At 65.6% G+C, this 22193-nt stretch overlaps 1 protein-coding gene across 6 annotated transcripts in view; it reads right to left on the bottom strand.

The window, feature by feature from the left end:
* The window catches only part of PDE4C (phosphodiesterase 4C), a 62944-nt gene that overhangs the window by 37962 nt on the left and 2789 nt on the right, over positions 1-22193 (bottom strand). For 3 of the 6 annotated variants that reach the window (XM_074978175.1, XM_074978174.1, XM_074978173.1), the window contains exons 2-3: positions 20260-20335; positions 12645-12853 (exon numbers count right to left, since the gene is read on the bottom strand). In XM_074978175.1, the coding sequence (XP_074834276.1) occupies positions 12645-12853; positions 20260-20301 (251 nt within the window). In that variant the 5' untranslated portion in view covers positions 20302-20335. Of the gene's footprint in view, positions 1-8363; positions 8600-11532; positions 11622-12644; positions 12854-14352; positions 14519-20259; positions 20336-22193 lie in introns of those variants that run through there. The other 3 variants (XM_074978179.1, XM_074978178.1, XM_074978176.1) reach the window with 3 other exon arrangements.

Below are 22193 nucleotides of genomic sequence, written 5' to 3'. Positions count from 1 at the left end.
CAGAGGAGTCAGTGCAGCAGGCAGAGACAGCCAGTCCCATCCATGTTGGGGAGAGGAGGCCCCGAGGGGCCCCCAGAGCCGGGGCCTGGCCCCCTCCTTTGTCTCTCTCTCCCTCAGCCCAGACTAACTGCTTCCCAACTCCCAGTTCCAATTCAAACTCCTCAGGCTCCACCTCCTCCTTTGTCTGCAGTACAAAGGTGTCACCTGGTCATCAAGGTTACCCTCAGCAGGAGCCCCCCACCCTCTGTGAGCCCCTCACACACACGCAGGTATCCCCCACTCCATCACACCCAGCACACACCGCCAGTCTGGGCCCCCAGCTAGGAGGCGGGTGCCTTGGAAGAGCCCTTCTGTGTGGGAGGACGGTGGCTGTTTCCCCTTCACCAGCTCTCGGGAGGGGGCAGCACCTCTGTGGCAGAGCCAGCAGGAGGACCCCAGCGCAGGGCTCTGCGCACGAGGCCACATTGCCATCACCGGCCCCTCCCTCAAGCCTGTCTCAGGAGCGCCCCGGCTCCGGCCCAGCACAGCTCATCTGCAGAAGGATGAGCTGACAAGCGGTAATTGGCACTGTCAACGCTCCGCCTGGTGGCCTGCATCCTTCTCACCACCGAGCACCAGCCCTGGGGCTCCCTGGGCCTCTCAGCTCAGGCTGGCTTGGCCGCTCTGACAGGCCCTGGCGCTGTGTCCTGGGGAACCAGGCGGAAGCAGCAGCTCAGGTGGGAAGAGATGTGGGTATCTGGCCAGATGCAGGGCGAGCCAGCCTGCCCCACACTACCCCCAGGTGGGAGGCCACTTCAGGGCACCCCACAGCCCCAGAAATAGCCACCCAGGCACTGACCTGTGGACCAGACCGACCCCTGTGTGCACCCTGGGGCTTCCCACACCGCTCCCCTGAGTGTCACTGCCTGGCCCAGAGCTCGAGGTCACCAGCCCAGCCGCTGCTCAGAGCCCTGGCTGGGAAGGTGGCACTCGGAGAGGCAGCAACCTTCCCGGCAACAGCCCCTGCGCCCCTTCCTCTCCCCCAGCCACTTGGGGGCTGTCCGGGGAGCATCGGTCCGAGCCGCTCCCTCAGCCCCACCCCAGGCAGCGACCTGCCCCACCAGGCACAGGACCTGCCCAGCGCAGCGCAGACTGGGCAGCCCCCCAGCCTGGGCAGGGAGGTAGCGGAGCAGCCAGCCCTGCTGTAGCAAGAGGTTGGGCAGCAGACACAGCCTGGGCCAGGAACGCCTCAGGCTTGCAGGCACCAGGCCCTGAAGAGCACTTCTCCCGCAAGCCCAGGGGCCTCCCCCTGCCGCAGCAGCCCAGGACCCCACCCTCTGTCCCCGAGGCCGGGGCTGCCAGTCTGGCACATCCATGGTGCACAGTTCCCCGGCTCTCTCCCAGGCTTGCTCCGGCACAGCTGTGTGTCTGAGGGAGCCCCTGCTGGCGAGCACTGCCCTGCTCACCCTGGGGAGAAACCAGACCTGCCACTGCATGCACTGAGCTGGGTCTGGAACCTGAGCAGGGCACCTGCTGCAGCCCCAGGGATGGGCCATTTCACGCACCAGCCAGCCCTCTGCACGCCCCCAGGTGTCTCCCACTCCTCTTCATGGGAGCGGGGACCCCTCCAGGCATCTCTGAGAAAGGAAGGCTGCAGGGCAGGGCCACATCTGCCCGCAGCTCAGTGCACGGCCTCATGCACTGGTCTGCAGCAGCCCAGGGGCTCCCCTTGGTCAGGCAGCCAGCAAACCCCCAGGCCTGGGAGCCACTTCCCCTCAGAGAGCTAAATGCAGCCAGCCGAGCCCTGACCAGCTGCAGGGGTGCCCTGGGAGCGGGTCCCTCTGTGCCAGCCAAGTGGTTCACTGTAGCTCTGCCCTGCCCCGGAAGGGGAAATGCTTCTGGCTCCAGTCCTGGCAGAGTCGCGCTGTCCCCTCCAGCCCTGGGCACGTGCAGCACCTCCACTCAGTGGGATAGTCAGAGACCCTGGGGCCAGCTCACAAGTGCCTGGCCAGTAGGCAGCAGAGGCTGCAGTTGCTCTGGGGCCATGGCCATGGGGCGCACCCTGCCTGGGACACAGGTGTGCCAGCAGGCAGAGGAGCTGCACAGGCTGTAGGCACCCCAGGAAGCCCTGCTCTGGGAAAGGGAGGAGCCATTGCGCAGTGGGCCAGAGGCAGGCTCCCATTCCGCAGAGGCCCCTGTGCTCTCGCCCTTCCCCCAGCCCAGGGAGTCACGCCGGGTCAGATTTCTCTCTGTGCTCCGGCTCACAGGGCGCAGCAGGCAAGGGTCTCGCCCAGGGCTGGAGCTCCAGCCTAGCTCCACCACGTCCCTGCTTTTGTGGGGTGGAACCTGGTGGCAGGAGAGCTGATCACTCCGGCGAAGGTGCTGGGAGCAGATTCACATCAGAGCAGGCAGAGTCCAAAGGGCCACCGCAGCAGTCCCTGGGTGCAGCTGCAGGGCTGGGGCCAGTGTGAGACCCAGGGCAGCTGAAGACTGGCTCCCCAGATGGCAGCTGGGGAAGCCGAGCATTGTAGGGCTCCTTTGGGGTCCCTGCGGGAAGCAGCTGATGGGACACCCGAGTCCCGAGGCAGAGCTTTGCCCAACAGCAGCCAGGAAGTGAAACCGGGCTAAGAGGTGCAGGTACATCATGGCTGGCCTGGTGGGAGGGGAACCTCTCCCTCCCCCTGAGTGGGGGCCAGGCTCCCTTTGGGTCCCCACAGCCTGGGCAGCTCCTCCAGCTGCCTCATGGCTCTCTAGGCCTGTGCCAGGAGCTGCAGTTAGCAATCCACTTTGCTTCTTAACCCACAGGAGACAGGAGGGGCTGAGCCCGCATTAACCCTTCCAGCCGTCCCCTCTCTGTGCACACAGCCAGCGTTGCATGCCGCCGGCTGTTCCCCAGGGGCCTGCCGCAGGCCCCTTTATGGGTTTTACTGCAAGTCTCTCCCACGCAGAGCTGGGCAAAGGTCTCCTTCGACGCTCTTCTCCAGGGGCCGTAACCACCACCGCCCAGAGCTCCCACGTCAGAGCCTCCCGCCTGAGAATTAGGGGATTTGGCAGAGGAAAGGGGCTGGGACTGTCTTCTCATCTAACGAGCAATTACCAGGCAGCTGCATCTGCACCAGCCACGCCCTCAATGTTCTCTGCACCCCATGATCTGACAGCAGCCTGCCGGGCATTGCCACAGCAATCCTTCCCAGCCTGCGCCTCACGGCCCCCAAGTTTGAGGCCCTGGCCCAGAAGGGGAGAAGGATCATTTTCTCCCAGACTCGGGCAGAGAAACTTGCGCAGCACAAAATTCGTCTGTCGAGAAGCAACGTGACTGCCCCGGGCATCAGCTCCCCCAGCGCTTGCTGGGGTGCCCAGAGCACCGCGCTCACCAGCTGCTGCCCGTTTGGGGCTAGATCGTACCTGGAGGGGCCAGACATGGTCAAGCACCTGTGGTCGTGGTAGGAGCAGAGGCAGAGACAGGCCAAGAGGGCACCCAGGCGGGCAGCTGCCCACCTCAGCAGGGCCCAGCTTCCTGGCTGTTCTTGAGGTGCTCCTAGATTACTCATCCTGGCCTGGGGCTTAATGCGAACGCTGGGGCTCTGACCTGAGTGCAACCAGCCACGTCCATTGCACAGATGCCCCCCCTGCTTGTACAAGCTCCTGCGGCTGCACCTCGGTGTTTGCATGCGAAGGAAGCAGGATGCTGCTGAGGCATTGTGCAGAAGGGAGAGAAGGGAAGCTCCTGGGAATGCTGCTGCTAGTGCCAGCCGGAGGAAATCAGCACCTGCCCTGGTGTTAACGAGCTCAGGGCCCTTGTTTATTTACTCATTAAATAACCCAGCCCTGGAGCCAACGGGGGCGCACGGGCTGCCCCTGGGATGCCTGCCTGAACCCTGGCTCCCGCCCCCACTCTGTATCACACTGGCATGCCAGCTCCAGCCCTGAGCACCTGTCCTAGCCAGGGCAGGGCCTTCAGGGAGACATGCCCGGTCCTGGGCAGCTCTCTGGGGCAGGGACCAGGCCACCCTCCATCGCCATTTCCCTGCTGCCATGGCACTGTATGAAGAGCACCAGGCCCTGGCCCAGGGAGGAGGCAGCTCCCCCCACCATGCTGCTCCGAGTCTCTGGCCCCAGCCACCAAGCAGAGGGATTCAGAGACGGTGACCAGCCCTTGCTCTCAGGGCATAGGAGGCTGTGCGGAGGCGGGGCAGACTCAGACCCTGATGGGGCTGAGGCACAGGCAGGGGAAGCAGCAACGGGACCATGTGAAGATGGGGGAGTCGGTAGCTGTGCAGAGAGGCAGAGCACTGGGAGGTCCCTGTAGGAGGCCGGCAGCTCCTGCATGTGCCCAGGGAGGAGTCAGGCCCCCCAAACAGCCTACAGGGCTCTGCCTCTCTCCAGCATCATGGCTGGTCAGCACAGGCCTGGGCCATGGGCAGGAGCCTGCCTGAGCCAGCAGCACTGCCCTGTTGCCCGCTAGGCTGGGGCTTTGCCAGCCTGGGAGCCGGCGTTTGGCCTGGCAGCAGTACCAAGCCAGAAACTCACGCCTGAAACTCTGTGCCGGCTCACTGCCTGCCCTCAGCAGCCTTGGTGGGAAGGGACATGGCCAGGGGGTGTCCTGAGGGAAGGACGGCTCGTCGCCCTGGGATGCGGGAATGCAAACCCCATCCCAGGCCAGGGAGTGGGGCAGGGGGGCACAGTCATATTTATGGCAAACCACCTCCCTGCGCTGTGCATCACCTTCTCCTTTTTAACTACCCATCGTCATTCCCTGCAGCCACCCAGTGCCCTGCTCGGCACCTGCTCCCACCTCAGCATCTCTGCCTCCTGTCTGCCCTATAGCACTGCCCCATAGCCACCAGCTGCACATACCACTAGGCCTGGACCAGTGGCAGGTGCTAGGGGCTGGGCACAGAACTCCCCAATTCACCCCCCTGCTCTGTCAGAGCTGTGGGGTGACTGGTCTGCCCAGTCTGGAGCCCCTCTTCCAGCCAACATCCACCCATCTCTGCATGCAGGGCACCCTCTCCCCTCAGATCCCGCACTAGCATCTGCGTGGGGCATGGCACACCTGGAGGGGCGGAGCCCCATTGGCAAGCCCTGGGACTCACACTATATCACCAGGCTCCATCACCTTTGCCTGGGGGCCCTCCAGTGCAGCTCTTGGATGGGGGCCCCAGAGCAGAGCCCGAGCTTGTTAGCAGGAAGCCTGGGGCTGTGCCAGCACTTCCTGCAGGGCCCCTGGGGAGGAAGCTGCTCTAGGCAACCCACAAGGGGCCTCACTGCACGCACCCAGGGCCAGGCATGATGGAGCAGGAGCCTGGCTCAGCCTGTGCTGAGCGGGACATGGCAGCCAGGGTGGCCCTGCCAGGCTCTCCCTGCTTGGCCCCACAGCCAGCAGAGAATGCTGCTGCCATGCACTGGCCCTGCCCCTGGCAGGTGGGAAGGTGGCAGATACACCTGGGGCATGGCTAAGGCTGCAGGTGTTTTGGCTGGCTCCAGGGCACCTGCTCCACACGCTGCTGTTTACGTGGCTCTCCCCAGGCCCTTTCATGGGCTGTCTGACTCCAGGAACGTGGTGTTTGCAACCAGCGAGCTGGAGGAAAGCCATGACCAAGTTAACTTCTGAGCAGCTCCCACTCAAGCCGGCCCCCTGCCCGTGCCTGCACAGCTGAGTCATGGGGATGGGTCTGTCAGCAGCACTACCTGGGCCTGAGTCACTGCCAGCACAGGCTGGTCCTGTGCACCTAGGGCAACCCCCAGGCTGCCAGGCTCTGAAGCAGGTCCCCCAAGGTCTCTCCACCTCCGCCGCCAGCCCCTAGCCAGTGAGTGGGCTTTGCACTGGAAGGGTGAATCCCTCAGTGCCAGCTCCGGGCGCAGGGAAAGCACAGCAGACAGGGCCCAGATTATGAGTGGGGCCCTGGGAGGGGCGATGAAGACAAGTGGAATGTTACAGCTTGGAAAAGAGGCGACTGAGGGACGTAGGCACTGGAGCTAAGGGGAGGGGTCTGCGCACCCCTGACTTGGAGTGGTTGTCACCATACACAAGGGTCACTGTTTGGTTCAGTGCCAAGCAGCAGCCCCTAGAAAAACTGTTCTAGCCCTGCGGCTACAGGGGGGCAGGCTGAGGTCTAAAAATCACACTGGCCTGGGAAAGACGATAAGGGAGTGCCATTTACTCCTCCTACCACAAGACCGAGGGGTCACCCAATGAAACAAATGGGAAGCAGGTTAATAGCTAACAAAAATAGTTCTTCACCCAGCACAGTGCAGGGCAGGGCCAGGGGACGTGAAGCCCAGGCCTTTAGCAGGGTTCCAAAGCACATTCCTGGAGGACAAGCCCACCAGTGAGTATTAACCGGGGGAGGGATGGAGCTGGGCTGGAAGCTGGGAATGAGGGCCAGGCAAGGGAATCAGCAATTAGTTTAGTTCACTCCCTTGGGGGCACCTGGCATTGGCCACTGTCAGAAGACAAGACACTGGGCTGGAGGGGCCTTTGCTTGGCCCCAGAGTGGCCGTTCTTATGGCGACATCTGTCCGCCTGCCGTTGGCGGAGCCCAGGGAGAGGGAGGCCACCCTCACACCACATGGGAAATGACATTTCGGTTTCAATCCACGAAGGCTGAATCCAACGACTGCAAAACCCCCTCCCCAGGTGCCAGGCCTCTCGGGGTCGGGAAAGCTGTTGGTGTAGAATAGAGCTCAGCACCGAGCATGCGGCGTGGCTGTGGCTAAAGAGCAAACGCTGACAGGTGACATTTTTCACTGGCTCGTTATCAGAAACATAGCCAAGAACCATCTGTGCAGCCGGGCACAGTCACCGGGTGCCGAGGAGCTGAGCAGAGACCTTACCCAACCCCTCAGTGTGCTTGGGCAGCCAGGGAGGAAAGTTCGTCAGCTTCCAGGGCGGCTCCCCAAGCACAGATCACGCCTGGCTTTCAACAGCCACTTCCGCGTCGCTGTTCCCGCCATGGCTCCTGCTCTGCTCCCGCGTGCGTACGACTGGCCAGAAGGGCAGGCCCAGGGCCCCCTCGTCAGGAGGCAGCTTGTGTGCAGAAGTAGCCCGTTCACCTGGGCTTGCCCAGCGCAACACCAGAACCCCCAGCACGGAAAGGAGACGAGTGGGTCCCGGCCAGTGTTCCCTGCGAGCTGAGCGCTGGGATGGCCGCCCAGGAGAGATTCGGGGCCGGCCAGGGGATTAGCAGAGCGCCCCCCAGCCGGTGCCTGTGTCTCTATGGGCAGTGCACAGCCACACGCCTCGGTGCACACAACAACATTCATCCCACCCATGGGGGGGGCAGGAGGATGCCTGGTCGCATCCCCCACCCAGCTCAGGCTGACCAGGTGTCCAGGGAAGGCCCAGCCCACTTCACTTAACAGCCGGTGCACAAGGAAGGGGGATGCTGCAAAGCCCAGGCCCCTCCTGCAGCCTCACCAGGCGCCCGACCCGGCCCAGGGAGCCCTGAGCACCCAGCACAGGGCGCATCCCACTCAAAGTGTGTGGGACTCGGTTCCACACGTTGCCATGCGGCCCCAGCTGAGATGGGTGCAATCCCATAACCCCTGGGCCAGCATCCGGCGCTGGCCATCCGGCTCTCGGGAAGTGCTGCTGGAAAAGCAAACCCCCAGCACCGGCCCAGGCCTGGCTCGGCTCGGCTCGGCTCATGCGCCCCAGCGGCTGGTGCTCTGGGATGGCCCCAGGCAGGCAGAGCCAGAGGGCAGGGCTCGGAGTGCTTCAGAGAGCCCTGCTCAGTGCGGCTCCACCCGAGCTGGGCTCAGCTCTCAGCCGCTGGGAGCCGCAGCTCTGGCCACCCCAGCCGCTTGCGCTGGGACCAGCGGGATGCGCGACAGGCAGAGCAGCTCCCGGCGCTGGGGCTGGGCGGTAACGCCTCGGCCTGAGCACAGAGCCGGGAGGAGCCGGGCTGGGTTTGAACCGGAGGCGGCAGTTGGACGGAGCAGCCGGCGCCCAAGGGCGGCTACACCCCAGCCGGGGCCCCCCTCCGGCTCCTCCCCGCAGGCTGGGTTGAAGGACCGGCTCTGCCGGCTGATGAACTCCCTTCTGCGCCTGAGCGAGAGTCGCGGCTGCCGCGGACGGGGTGCAGAGCCCGGCCCCGCCAGCGCCAGCGAAGCGCGGCCAGCAGCGGGGAGCGGAGGGTTCCTGCGCCCGCCCCGCGCCGCTGCCGGGAGCAAAGGGCGCCGCGAGGCTCGGCAGCAAGCGCGGCTGGGCTCCGGGGGCGGCGGGCGGCAGCGCAGAGACGCGGGACGGGGCCGACTCCGCGGCGGGGCCTCGGGACCCGAGAGGCGCGTGGACGGAGCGAAGCGGCCCCGCCTCGCCCACCGCCCCGGAGTCACACGTGCGGCCGGGACCCAGCTCCGCCCACCCCGGGCGCGGCTCTTACCGGCGCTGCAGGGAGCAGGGCCAGGACCGGCGGGGGCTGCGGAGGCCGGGCCGGGGGGCGCCCTGCAGGTCCTTGTCGGTGTCGGAGTGGAAGCGCTGCTGGATGCGGATGCGGGGGCGGGGCTGGCGCCACAGGTGCTGCGGGGCCGGGGCCGGGGGCTGGGGCGGGGGCTTGGCCCGGCCCCGCTCCCGCTCCATGGCGCGGCCCCGAACTTTCCCCGCTGCGGCCCGGGCCGGCACCCGCTGCGCTCGCCTGGGCTGGGCTGGGCTGGGCTGGGGCGGGCTGCGCCGGGCGGCGGTTATATAGGAGCGGGCTCGGCGCAGGTGCGGGGGGGTCGGGGCTAGCGCCGCCCAGCCCCGCCGTCTCCGGCCGCTTGGGTCCTGCCGCCATCCCCACCTCTCCCGGGCCAGGGGGGCAGCCCCGGGGCTGGCCGCTCCCCCAGGCAGATGTGCTCCGCGGGGGGTCGGATGCAAGGCCCAGTGGGGGGCGCCTGCCCCCCGCGGTACCAGTACTCCGCCCCCCCCCCGCGGTACCAGTACTCGGTCCTCCGCGGTACCAGTACTGCGCCCCCTGTGGTACTAGAATTCAGCCTCCTTGGTACCAGTACTCGGCCCCCAGCGTGCTTGGGTCCTGCCGCCATCCCCACCTCTCCCGGGCCAAGTGGGACAGTACTCCACCCCCTGCAGTACCAGTACTCTGCACCCACCAACACTGCCCTCACAGTACCAGTACTCTGCACCCTGCAGTACCAGTACTCAGCACCCAGGAATACTGAACCCTGCAGTACCAGTACTCTGCACCCTGCAGTACCAGGACTCTGCACCCAGCAATACTGCACCCCGCAGTACCAGTACTCTGCACTCCACAGTACCAGTACTCTGCACCCAGCAATACTGCACCCTGCAGTACCAGTACTCTGTACCAGCAGCATCCTGCAGCACTCAGTAGGTGGCGGCTGTTGCTACTTGATGCTCCAAGTAGCAATGGTTTAGCTGTTGGCGCACCAGAACAGCCATGCGTAGATGAACCCAAGCATGCAGGCTTTGGTAGGAGTGGACTCTTCTGCCTTGGGATGTAAGCAGCCATTGAGGGAATGGGGTGAGGGGAAACAGCCATACTGGATAAGTTAGTCCAAACTTTGCCCTTCTCCTGCCCAGAGCCACCCGCTGTCCCTGGGACCAAGCTGCTGCAGCAGTTGCAAACATGGCCTGTGCTGTGGGGAGCACACAGCCAGCCAGTTGCCACTGGATGGACACCCTAGTGCCAGTCACCAGCAGGACATTAAACATTGCACACAGTGACACATTTCTCCTCCCACCAGAGCAGCCGTGACACGCAGCTGACGGGATTTCATTCGCAAGTGCCCGTTGTGCACATGAGCCCTTGGGAGCCATGCGTCAGGCTCTTCTACAGGCAGCCGTGTGACAGCAGGGTGAGGGTCTGCTTCCCTGGTTGGGTTGTGTGTGTTTCCTACTGTCCTGCAGTAGCAGGAGGTGGGTGCCTCAGTTTCCCCAGGCACGGCGTCAGTGCACAGTTGGTGATGGGTGTTTCAGTGTAATAACTTCTTGCACATACACAATGGGCTTTTGACCCATTTGTAACCTAGACAAGCAGGAGACACCTGGGAACCAGGACAAAGGTGGGAGAAGGGGCCTGGCTGCTGTGAACTGGAACTGGGCTGTGAGGTGGGGCAGGCTGGTCTGGCTGGACAGGGAGGAAGGAGGCCAGGACCCAGCTCAGGGACCCCCCCTGGGCCCCTCCCCAGGATGGACAGTGCTGATGGCAGCTGGTTCCTGTGCTGACAAGTCTGTTTCTGCACTGTGTCCTTGTCGCCCACTAACCCATCTGTTCTCCCTGCTGGCAGAGTGTCATGTCTGACTGTGGATGTGGGGCAGGACCTGGTGACCCCCACACTCTCTGACAGGCTGTGGGCCCAGTGCGGAGATGCCTGAAGGCAGCCCAGAGCTTGGGGCTCGGATGAAAACACAAGCAAAGAGGCCAGACCCGGTACTCTGCCAGCCAGCGGTGGCAGAGGGTCTGGTCCTGCAATCAGCACCAGGTTCTCAGAAACAAAGGCACGGAGGCTGCAGTTTCTGCTCTGGCACAGGGCAGACAGCCCAGGCCTGAAGCTGAGCAGGGCCATGCAGAGAGGAACGCCTGGGGCCAAAGGCCACTCCATTCATTCACACCGGACTTTTCTGTGGCAGCAGCTGCTGTCTGGCTCAGGCAGGGAAGAGGGACTAGATCATGCCTGGGAGAGGCGAGCGTGGGAAGGCTCTGTCTGATACAGCCGCTACCAGGCCTTCGCCGGGGGTGGGCCTGCAGGGTGCACTGAGGGGCCCACATTGAAAGCATTTGCTTTATGAGGTGAGGGTGGGCAGGGAAAAGTTGCAGCCTGTCCGTCCTGAAGTCAATGGGAAATATCGTCACCAACAGGGCTGACAGGAGACTTCCCGGGGCCTGTGGGGAGCCACCTCTGGTCCCACAGAAGAGGCAGCGCCTCAGGCAGAAGGTTTGAGTCTGGGGGCTCACCTCTTTCCAGCCAGGGCTGCAGAACACAGGCACTGGAGGGAGTAAAGGGCCCATGCTCTGGCAGCTGCTAGTGATGGTGGCTGGGAACCCCAGGTCTTTTAAATCACCAGGTGGGGGGGGCAGGCACTGCCCCCACCTGCAGGCGGATGTGACTTGCCCCTCAGGTAGAACAGGCGAGTTATGGGGTGACAGGGACACAGCACAGAACAGACTTGTCAGCACAGGGACCAGCAGCCGTCAGCACCAGCCATCCTGGGGAGGGGCCCAGAGGGGTCCCCCAGCTGGGCCCTGGCCCCCTTCCAGACTGCCTCATCCAACCGCCCAGTTCCAGTTCCACCCAGCCAGGCCTCTCCTCCCGCCTTTGTCTTGTTTCCCCAGGAAAAGTGTCACCTGGCAGCCCTTGCCCCACCCATGCCTCAAGTCACAAAGGGCCTGGGAGAAGCAACCACACCCGACACGCCCCTGGCCATCTAGGCAATGGTGCAGCGCCCAGGGAAACTGATGCACACATGCAGCACGTCTACAGGACGGTAAGGGACACATGCACTACAACAAGTGGAGTAAATGCCCCCAATCCCCAGGCCAGGCGGTGGGGCGGGGAAGGCCTGGCCAGGCTGTTGCCACTTGTTTTTCTCACCAGTGAAAGCACTGCGTCCCCCAGCCATGTGCACCAGGCAGGCGAGGCGCCAGGCTCTCACGCAGGGAAGCCGCCAGAGACATCTGCTGCTGTAGAACAACTGCAATCAATATCCCTGGCCAGGAAATTAAGGAGTGGGGGGGCAGGGAGCTGGGCGAGTGGGGAGCTGGGCAGGTTCCCTTCCCAGCCCAGACTCCCTGCAGCATCTGCTCCGTCTCCTGGCCAAGCCTGAACACTAGGCATGAAATATGCACCGGGCTGTCAGCGTGGGCAGAATCCACGCCTGGCAATAGATTGTTGGGACTGCATCGGGGGGTGAATATAAAGTAGGTTGGCTGGGAGCCGGGAGCACTGCCCATGATGGATGCCTGGCTGCTCAGGAACAGTGGGACATGGAGCTGCTGGCTGGAGGGCTCTGTGGAAGCAATAGGCCCACCAGGCATGGGGAGACAGACGGTCACTGCTGAGGAGCAGCCATGGGACAGGCCGTGGGCATCGCCATGAGCTGCCCTCGGAGCAGCAGGCAATTTGCAGAGTGGTTCTGGGCAAGTTCCCAGCATCCTGCTGCGACTCCTGGGGAAGTTCAGCCTCTAGACCCAGACTTTGAACAGCAAAAAGCTGTGCTGTGAAATGCGCGTGCTGGGCCTGCTCTGACTCCGGGGCTCAGCGTTCCTTAGGCGCAGGGAGCCGCTGGGAACAGGTAATGCTGGTTCCCGACCAATGGGACTGAGCAGGGCCGGCAGGAGCCAGCCCACCTCTGCAGCAGCTGCCCACGCACACTGCAGGCAGCACAGCGGCCCCTGTGCGCTCTCAGCCATGTCTGCTCCCTGTGCCTCTCTCTGGCAGGAACCCCAGTGACGGCGCCCCCGGCCTCCCCAGAGAGCTTCGTCCTGCAGGGCCCTTCGCAGCATCCCCTGGCAGCGTCAGTGACCAGGCTGGGGCCAGGCCTGAATCCTGCCTGCTCAGCAGCTCCCAGAGCCCCAGCATGGAGCAGGGCCCCCCCACCAGCCAGGGCCTTTCAGCGGATAGGGCCATGCTGCCCCATCAGTGTGCGAAGTCCCAGGCCTGGCCTGCGACCCCAAAGAGCACAGAGCCCGCCCGGCCCGTCTTACCGTAGTTCCTGGCTGCTGCCCGGCCTGCTTTCCTCGATGGTGAACACGACCAGGGGGCCCGCTGGCTCGGGGGCCCTGCCCGCCTCACTGAGCTCCCCGTGGCGGCAAGCCAGCGGCGGCAGCAGGGGGGTCCCCGAGAAGCGCCTCTTGATGGCGCCGACAGGAGGTGCGGCACTGACGGGACCGAGGTCGGGGGCATCTCTGCATCGCTGTGGGGAAAGAGATTTGTCAGCTCAGCAGGCGGTGACAGGCGCTCCCAGGTTGCACCCTGGCCTCGGGAGCCAGCCCCAGGCACTGCGGCTCCTGGACCGGCTTCCCCACACCCTGCAGGCTGGCTTTCCCCGCTCGCCCCAGCCTGGCAGCGAGGGCGGCTGAGCCTCAGGTCCCAGGCCTGCCCCGGTGTGTCACACGAGCATGTGGCGCTGGGAGCTCCAGAGCCATCCCGCACAGCGGCTGCAGGGAGATGGCGGCACGGCCGTGCCGTGGACCGAAGTGGCACTGGGCTGCACGGGGAGAGGGGTGATCCCACAGAGCCAAGACAGCTGCACCCCAGGGCATGTGCTGTGTGCACACGTGCGCAGCCCCCCACGTGCGTGCAGACTCCCCACACATGTACGCAGCCCCTCCCGTCCGTCACACACGCCCCCCCCCCCCTTTCCCCTCCACGTGCACAACACGCGGCTGGGGAGCAGAGGCCCAGCCAAGGTCAGGCCCAGGAGAAGCCGCAGCCCGGCTGGGGCGCTCTGCTCATCGGCTGGGTGGCGCCGGCCCCAGCTCACCGGGAACCCCGCCTGGCGCCTAAGTCCCGCGGCTCCGGCCGCAGGAAGGAGGCAGCTGCAGCAGGCGGCGCCCAGGCCAGGTGGGGAGGGGGCATCCCCCACGGCAGGGGGTTGGGTCACCCTGGGCTGCTCCTGGGAGGGTCTCACCCTGGCGCTCTGAAGACCCCCAGCCGCTGGCTCTGCGGTGGGTGCAGTGTCTCTGCGGGGAGGGGGACCCCTGCCTCGGGCCTGGCCCCTCCGCAGCGCTACAGCGGCGCGCACAGCCGGGCGGGCGCTCCTGCGCCCGAGGTCTCATGCGGAGACAAGCCCGCAGGCCGTAACTGCCCCCGCTCCGGGCAGAAGACGGGCCCGGCCTGCCCGGGCAGAGCAGCCAGCCAGGCGCGCCGGGCGCTGCTTCCCTGCGGGGCTTGGACGCTGGTAATTAATTATCTTTCTCCGAGATTCTCCCATCACGTCCACTAATGGAAAAGGCCTCGACAGAAATTGCATTTCCAATGGGCGCAGATGCGGCCGCCAGCCCAGCAGGGAGAGCTGGGGGCGGGAGGGCTCTGGCGGGGACTGGGGCGGCAGGAGCTGCGCTAAGTCCCGGGCAGAGACTCCGCAGCCACTGGCGCTCTTGGGGTGCCCGGCGAGGCGCTTGCAGGAGAAGGGCCCAGCCAGCCAGGGCAGGGCGCCCTGCGGACGGGGGTGCAGGCTGGGGCGGGGGAGAGCAGCTGTTAGCAGCCAGCGCCTGCCCGCTGGGAATCGCCCGGGGCTCCGACTGGCTCAGCCCCGCCCACCCCGCGGGCTGCCCTGGAGTCCGGCTGGCCCCGGGCTGCGCCCCGCCCCCGCCGGAGCCTCCCCGGCTCTGCTGCGAGCCTCCCGGGGCCGCCGGCCCAGCCCCGCCGCCCGCGCTCCGCTCCGCTCCGCTCCGCTCCGAGCCGCGGGACCTCTCGCAGCCTCGGGCTGGGCTCGTCGCCCTCCTCCGCCGGCCACGCAGCGCCGGGCACAGGCGCAGCCAGCTCGGGTCCGCAGACGCCGCGCCCGTAGCTCGCCGGCCTAGGGCCGAGCCGCGCGGAGCCTGGCCAGGGCAGGAGGCCGCTTTCCGCAGCGCGCCCCCGGGCCAAGGGCTCGGAGGCGGCTGAGACAGGCGGAGCAGCTGCCTGAGCCGGCACGTGACCCCAGCGCAGGGCGCGGAGCAGCCGGGCTGGGTTGGAAGCTGGGGGGGAAGGAGTCAGCCTGGCTGAGGAGGGAGTTAGCCCCCGCCTGGGGCCCCCTCGGGCTGCTCTCCCCAGCAGGGCTGGAATGAGTCTCTCCCGGCTGCACCGACACCTCTGCGCTGCGCCCTGCCCCGGCCCTCCCTGTTCTGCCTGCTGAGTGGGAGTCGCTCCTCCCTGCGGAGGGGGTCAGAGCTGGGGGGACCCCGACCCCCTTGACAGCTGCTTCTCTGCTCTCAAGCCGGGGAGCTGAGATCATTGCTGCCTGGAGCAGCAGCCAGTCCTGCGCAGAGACCTGGGCTGGGGGTTCTGCACCCCTTCATAGACCCCCAGCACCAGGTGCAGCTCTTAGAGCTGCCCGGGGCTCCCCCGAGGCCCTGGGAGCAGGTGTCGGAGTGGACAGCCAGGGAGTTCTTAGTTCAATTCCAGCTGGGGCTGTGCCAAGGCTGGACCTTGAGTCAGGGGTGAAGCCCAGACCCAGCCGCCGTCCAGGAGTGCACCTGGAGTGCACCTTGGCCTGCTGCCTCCCCAACCCTGGACATGGAACTCGCCCGTCTGGGCCCACAGTAGGTCCTGGGAAGTTGAGTGCCAGGTTGCTACAGCTGCTGCTGGGTGCCAGCCTGGAGTTACCAGCTGCCGGCCAGCTTGATGGCCCTGGGTTCTAGACTGTCAGCACAACAGACCTGGGTTCTAGACTGCCGGGCGCTGGGCCTGACACCTGGTATAGTTCTGCTTTCTGTGCTGCAAGCCACCCTCAGGACCACCCCTCCCTCTCCAGCCATGCCCCAGGGACCCACTCCCCTGGCATGGCCCTGCTCCTGCCTGGCTCTAAAGGACGGGCGAGCCAAGAATGGGGCCTGCTTCTGGGTGGCTGCAGGGAGAGCAGCAGCCTGAAAAGCAGACATGGGGTCCCTAGTGGCTGACCCCCACCTCGTTAGTGGGCCTGGGAAGCCATAGCCCGTGGTTGGGTGTAATAAAGCCCTTACTGAGCAGTCCCGACTAAGGGAGCAGGACCCTCTGGCCGAGAGCAGCCGTGCCAGCCCCGCTCCACCCCACCCTGAGGCTCCCTCGCCAGCCTGACAGGCAGGGAGAGGAACAGGGAAGCTGACAAACTGTTGTGGGCATGAGTGGGTGCCCGAGGTGCTGCCTGCATCGTGGCTTTGTCTCCCCTCCCCATTCGGCCGGAGCTCCGGCCATGGGTGGTTCTGCCCAGTTGCCAGCTGGCTGTGTGACCCCCCCTGCAGAGGACATGGAGCCAGGTAGTTCTCTTCCCTCACTCCATACCTGGCAGCCCCCTGCCCGGGCCGAGAGTAGCCCAGCCCCCTCGCTCCGCCCGGCACTGCAGAGTGAGGGCGGCAGGATCTGGCCAGCACAAGCTGCGCTGATGAGTCGCCCGGCTCAGAAGTCACAGCTCCAGGCCCCTGGGGAGCAGCTGCAGCCACTCGTACTAACGACGCCCTCAGGTGCAGCCGTGGCCTGGCACAGAACTTCTCAATTACCTGATGTCCCAGGGCGGCCCAGCGCTTCGATCGATGCCGTGTGTTAGAACAGCCCAGGCCTCAGCCGGGCCGGGCTTGCAGGGCTGGGGAATGGGCACCTCAGGCAGGGCCAGGCAGAGGCTGCCGAGGGGACCTGCAGCTGCGTGGGGCCAGGGAGGGGAAGGTGCAGCCAGACCCATAGGAGGAGCTGGGTGAGGGGCTGCACTCGAGGTCCTGTGCCAGGTGGTCCTCACGCCACAGAAGGGGTGAGCCTCGTGCACGGGGTGAACCACGCCCGGTACACGCGGGCGCACAGCCGTGAAGGAGCCGCCGGCTGGCGCCCCAGGAGCCTGGGCTGTGATGGGGGGGTGCATATGTGAGACTCAGGCTGGATGTGAGACAGGCAGAGCAGCTCCCAGCGGCTAAGGATGACCCCTGGGGCTGTAACCTGAGCTGGCAGGTGACACCTCTGGCCTAAACACAGAGGAGGGAGGAGCTGGGGAGGCAGGGAAGGCAGCCAGCCTGGCTGAGGGGGAAGCTACACCCCAGAGGGGCGTGCAGAGAAGCGAGATGGGACGCCAGCTGCAAAGGCCACAGGGTCCCCCATCTCCAGCAGCAAGGTGAGCCCCGCCCACCTGCAAGATAAAGGGAGGACCCCGCTTAGCAGAGACAGCCCAGGCGCTAGCGAGGTCTGGGCCAAGGATGTCCCAGAAGACATGGCAGAACTGCCCGCTCAGCCCACCCCTGCCTGGGGACCTATTGTTGGGTGTGAGACCGAGAGCTTCCAAGAACTCAGCCAGCTTGAGGGGCAGCTCCAGCTGGTCCCGGTCACCCGCGCTGAGCTCAGGAGTTCGGTCCAGAGCGCCCACGGGCCTTGGCGCCGGTCGGCTCTGGGAAAAGAGGCATAGCTGGCTGTGGCCCAACTCCCAGGCCTCAGCGCTGGGATCCAGGACGGCCCCTGTCCTTGCAGGGGAGGGACTCAGCCATCAACAGGGAGGATTCAAACCAGGGGGCAGTTGTGAGCACATCCGTGGCCCCAGCACTGTCTACACTGCTGCACACAGCTCAGGTGTGTCATGGGCAGAGGCTAGTCCCTGGCTCCCTCCCTTCTGCTCTTGGGTGGGAGCTGGGCCAGGGGCACCATGCGCAGGCTTTGGAAGTGGCTGGCGCAGTGGAAAAACCCTCTAGGGCTGTATGGGCAGTTATCCCAGGACTGATAATAATTAACAGTTACCTCCGGCCCAGCGCTCTGCTCCGGGTGAGCAGGGCCCTAGAGCCGCAGGAGAAGGTGTATCTGTGATGCAGTGGGGGGAGTGCATGTGTGAGACTCGGGCTGGATGTGTGAGACAGGCAGAGCAGCTCCCAGATGCTTCGGATGACCTGGGGCTATAACCTGGGCTGGCAGGTAACACCTCTGCCCTGAACAAAGAGGAGGGTGGAGCCGAGAGCTGGGTTTGATTCTGGGGCAGCAGTTAGAAGCTGGGGGAGAGGGAGCTGGAAGGATCCAGCCTGGCGAGGGGGGAGCTACACCCCAGGGGGCACCCCTCAGCTCCTCTGCCCAGGACGGGTCTCTGACTGCTGTACTGACGCTTCTGTGAGAAACTGGGCCTCTGTTGCCTAATAAACCTCCCGAGTGAGAGTCCCTCCTGCCTGCGGAGGGGCTGCAGTGCATGGGGACCCCATAACCCCATCACACCCAGCAGTTCTACCAGCTGAGCGAGAGTCCCTCCTGCCTGTGGGCGGGGTGCAGTGCATGGGGACCCCTGAACCCCATCACACCCAGCAGTTCTACCAGCTGAGCGAGAGTCCCTCCTGCCTGCGGACGGGGTGCAGTGCATGGGGACCCCTGAACCCCATCACAGTATCTCACGTGCATGGTCATTTCAAAGGACTCGATGAGCAGCTCCCTGTGCTGGTGGCTCTGCTGCCATCCGCCAGTGCCCCTGGGGCTCCCAGCTGGGGGCGGGGGGCCAGGTGCAGGTGCGCAGGAGCCCTGTGGTGCTGCAGGGCTGGGCTCTCCAGGCTCACACTGAGGCCGGGGCCCTCCGCTGCCACCTGAGAGCCTGAGCGGGTGGGGAGCCGGCCAGTGCAGTTTACCTTCTGCGCCATGGCTCCTTGAGCCGTAACCAGGGAACCGCAGGGTGCAAAGCTGCAAAGTGGCCTTTAGTCCAGGTGCTCTATTGCACCCTGGCGCGAGCCGCTGGAGCGGAGCTGGGGCACCGCTGGAGCACGCTGCAGTGCTGGGTCAGCAGCTCGGCATTCGAGGCCTTTCAGGTTAATGAAGCAGCAGGAGCTGGCGGTAAATCTCTGATCAGGCAGGAGCCTGCGGCCGTTGTGCCTGGCAGGGCCCTGCAGCAGGCATGGAGCCAGCCAAGTGAGAGCAGCAGACTGAGAGCAGGTATAACCACCCACAGGCAGACTGGGAGCTGGGACCTCTGGGCAGGAGCCTCTGCAGCTCTGAGGCTGGGGAGAAGACTCACCCCTTCGCTCTGCATGTGGTCCGGGTGCCGCCACGAGGGATGGAGACCCGTGCGGGCACTTGGGAACATGCCTGACCTGCGGCGCTGGGCTGGCCGCTAGCCCCTGCCAGGCACTGCAGAGCGTGGGCACCTCAGCCACTAGCTGGCAGCGCAGTGCGGCAGAGCAAGCCCCCGTGAGTGCCCAGGTCCTTCTCACGTGCCCGTAAGTCACTGGGGCAGAGGACACTCTTACACTTGGCACCTGTGGGGCTCTCCCCACCCTCCACTGCCTGGGCCTGGGCCTGGGCCTGGGCGAGACAAGCCAGAGCCTCCCGGGAGGGGTCGCGCAGCCTCCAGGGGACTGGCTCCAGGGCTCCACTCCCCGATGTGGCAGAGGTGCCCCTTTTGGAGCTGAACCACTTGCGGCAGGGAGAGCCCGTGAGCTCAGCCACCACAGAGCTGCTGACCCCTTCTCTTTGGCGCAGCCCTGCCAGGGCTCACAGCCTGCTGCCAGGCCCCTCTGCCGCCCGTCCCCAGACCCGGTGTGCCCTTTTGTCACCTTTCCCCCGGGGCCAGGACTTCAGCCCTGCGGTGCGGTCGGCCATACTCCTCTGGGCTCCGTCCCTTCTGTCCACGCCGTTCCTAAGGAGCGGCCCCCACCTGGACACAGGACACAGCCCCGGCCTCACCGGTGCTGAGCCATCTGGACAATGACCAGCCCTGTCTTACAGCCACCTTCCTCCCAGCGCACCCCTTGCGTCACACTGCTGACACTTCCCTTGGGGAGCCCCAAGCCTGCCCAGCAGGGGGTCCCCCGCGTCGCTGTCCCTTGGTTAGTCCTTCCCAAGGGGCTGCCTTTGCGCCTGTCATTATGGAAGCTCATTGGCTTGGAGTCGCGCCAGTTCTCTGATTTGCATGTCAATCCCGTCCTCCAGGGTGTGCCGCCCCCCCGGCCCAGCCTGCTGGTCCCTGCAGCTCCCACCAGCGCGCCTGCTGACCCACCAAGGAAAGTGGCCAGGTCTGCTGCTGCGGCCCCTGCACTCTTGCAGGTCCCCAGCAAGCCGCGGCCAGCCCTGGGCGCAGGGGATGAACACGCACTCCCTGGCTTGTCGCCAGACGCCCCAAGATGGGGGAAGTTCCCTCCTTCCTGAGGCAGGGACCGAGTGTGGCTGGGGGGGCCGCTGCTCCCAGGAGGTCCCCAGCCACCCTCACTCGCCGCTGGCCCTGGGTCTGCCTGGGAGACCAACATCAGCACATGCAGCAAAGTCCCTGGCCCTCAGGGGCTGGTCCGCCTCAGCTGGGTGGGGGGCCTCCCCCCAGGAGACAAGGGCCCTGGTCCCCATGGCTCAGCTGGGCCAGCAACAGGGCTGGGTACGGCCCACCACAGGGATCCAACAGCCGAAGGAGCCAGACGCCCCAGCCGGGGGTACAAGGCTGACACTCCCAGCAGCCCCCTTGGGGGGAGATTATGGGCTCCCCTGCTGTCCTACACCCAAGGCCTGGGCTACTTGTCTTCCCCCAGCCCCAGCCCTTTGCCACTCTGCGAGGGCCCAGCCAAGCCCTTCCCTGCTGCATCTGGGTGACACCCCCGAGCCCCACCAGCCCCGGCCCCCAGGCTGCCAGCGCTGGACTGCATCACCCTGCCTGGCCAGCCGGCTGCCCAGAGCGTGTCCCTGCCCAAGCTGGCCTCCCGCCATGCTCACCTCCATGCTCAGGAAGGACAGGGCTGTCCGACTCCGCCGCATCCTGGGCCCACCCCAGCTGGCCCTGATCCTTCCCCTGCAACCAAAGGAGGAGGAGAGTCAGGGGCTGGCCAGGCTTGTATGCTCAGCAGCTGTGGCCCTCCGCGCAGGCCCCAGCTCTCACCTGCTCCCTGTCAGCGCTGGGGCAGTTGGCAGGTGTGGCCCTCCCCAGTCAGCCCTAGGTTGTGGTGGCCCAGCCTGACGGTGCAGGGGCCTGGAACAGCTCTGATGGGTGCTCGGGGGGAACACCCCCTGCAGCAGGATCCTGGCGGGGCCTGGCCTGGCTGAGCTGGTAGCATGACTCCAGCCATTGGCCCCCTCAGCACAGCCAAACCCTTGCTCCACTCAGGGCCAGCGCCTGCCGAACAGCATCACCTGGGGGCATTAGATCCCCCCACACAGGCGGCAGCGCCAGTCCCCGCTGCACCTTTGAACACCAGGGCCCAGGCCAGGAGGGGCTGAAGCCCTGGGGAACCCCACACACCTGGGGCCAGGTAGCAGCCTGGGGAGGTGTCACCTCCTGCTTTGTCAGAGGCATCTCTCCTACCACCTCTGCGGGGGCTCCACCGGCAGAGAGGGAGTGGTGGGGCTCAGCCTGGCGGATGGGGCCGGTGTGCCTGGCCCTGCTGGAGACTGGGGCCCTGTTCCCAGCCCCACAGGCCCCGGGTGCCCTTTCCAGTAGAAAGGAAAGTGCCCAGCTCCACACGCTGCCCCGGAGCCTTTGGGAGCCGTGTGCCACGGGCGGCTCCTGTTGCAGGTACTGGCTGCTGCTGGCCCCATGTGCCCAGGCAGCTGCTCCCCAGCTCCAGGCTGTGCTGAGCCCCTGTGGCCGGTGTCTTGCAGAGCCCAGCAAAGGAACATGGTCACAGACTTGCTCTTGTGCCAGGGCCGGTCGCTGTCCCCAGGCCCAGTCAGCCCTGGCCCCAGCCACAGGGAGCGGTGAGGGGGCCTGCGGGGGAGTTCCTGCCTGTGGGCTCTTCCCACCACCAATCACCCCCCGCAGCACAGCCAAGGAAGGGGCTACGAGGCTGGCCAAGCTGGCGTCTCTCTCCTGCCCCCAGCGCTGTAAAGCTCCCAGCACCAGGGCGGGCAGATCACATTCTAGGCCCGGGAGTGAGGAAACATCTGCTAAGGCAAAGGGCTGCCATGCTGGGCCCCAGGAGGCTCTGGAAAAAGGCTGCCCATGGCAGCCAGCCAGGCAATCTGGTACAGGACCCCTCCCTGGGGCACGGGTAACCCCCTGAGCCAGGGGAGGAACCGGTGCTGCCCCCTGCTCCACCCGGGGCTACAGGTTGTTCCAGCCCCTTGGGGCAGTGATGGGGGGAGGAGGCCATGTTCCTTGCCAAGAATGTGCACCTGGCGGAGCCCCACTGTGATGGAGTGGGGGATACCTGTGTGTGTGTGTGTGGCTCACAGAGGGTGTGGGGTCCTGCTGAGGGTAACCCTGACGACCAGGTAACACCTTTGTACGGGAGACAAAGGAGGAGGTGGAGCCTGAGGGGTTTGAATTGGAACTGGGAGTTGGAAGCAGTTAGTCTGGGCTGAGGGAGAGAGAGACAAAGGAGGGGGCCAGGCCCCAGCTCTGGGGGCCCCTCGGGGCCTCCTCTCCCCAACATGGATGGGACTGGCTGTCTCTGCCGGCTGTACTGACTCCTCTGTACGATGCTGTGTCCTGTCGGCTAATAAACCTGCTGTTTTCCTGCTAAGTGAGAGACTCTCCTGCCTGCGGACGGGGTGCAGAGCTTGGGGGACCCCAGAACCCCATCACACCCACCTGGCTTGGGGTGTAGGCCGGCCCCTGCCCAGCAGCGGAGCAGCCTTCAGGCTGCCAAGCAGCGAGGGGGATGGTGCGGCCAGCTGCCCAGGGAGAGCTTCCAGTGGACACCTCCACTGCC

The sequence above is a fragment of the Carettochelys insculpta genome, chromosome 27 (assembly GCF_033958435.1).
Source record: "Carettochelys insculpta isolate YL-2023 chromosome 27, ASM3395843v1, whole genome shotgun sequence".
Taxonomy (NCBI): domain Eukaryota; kingdom Metazoa; phylum Chordata; order Testudines; family Carettochelyidae; genus Carettochelys; species Carettochelys insculpta.
This window is presented reverse-complemented; position numbering and strand designations above follow the sequence as displayed.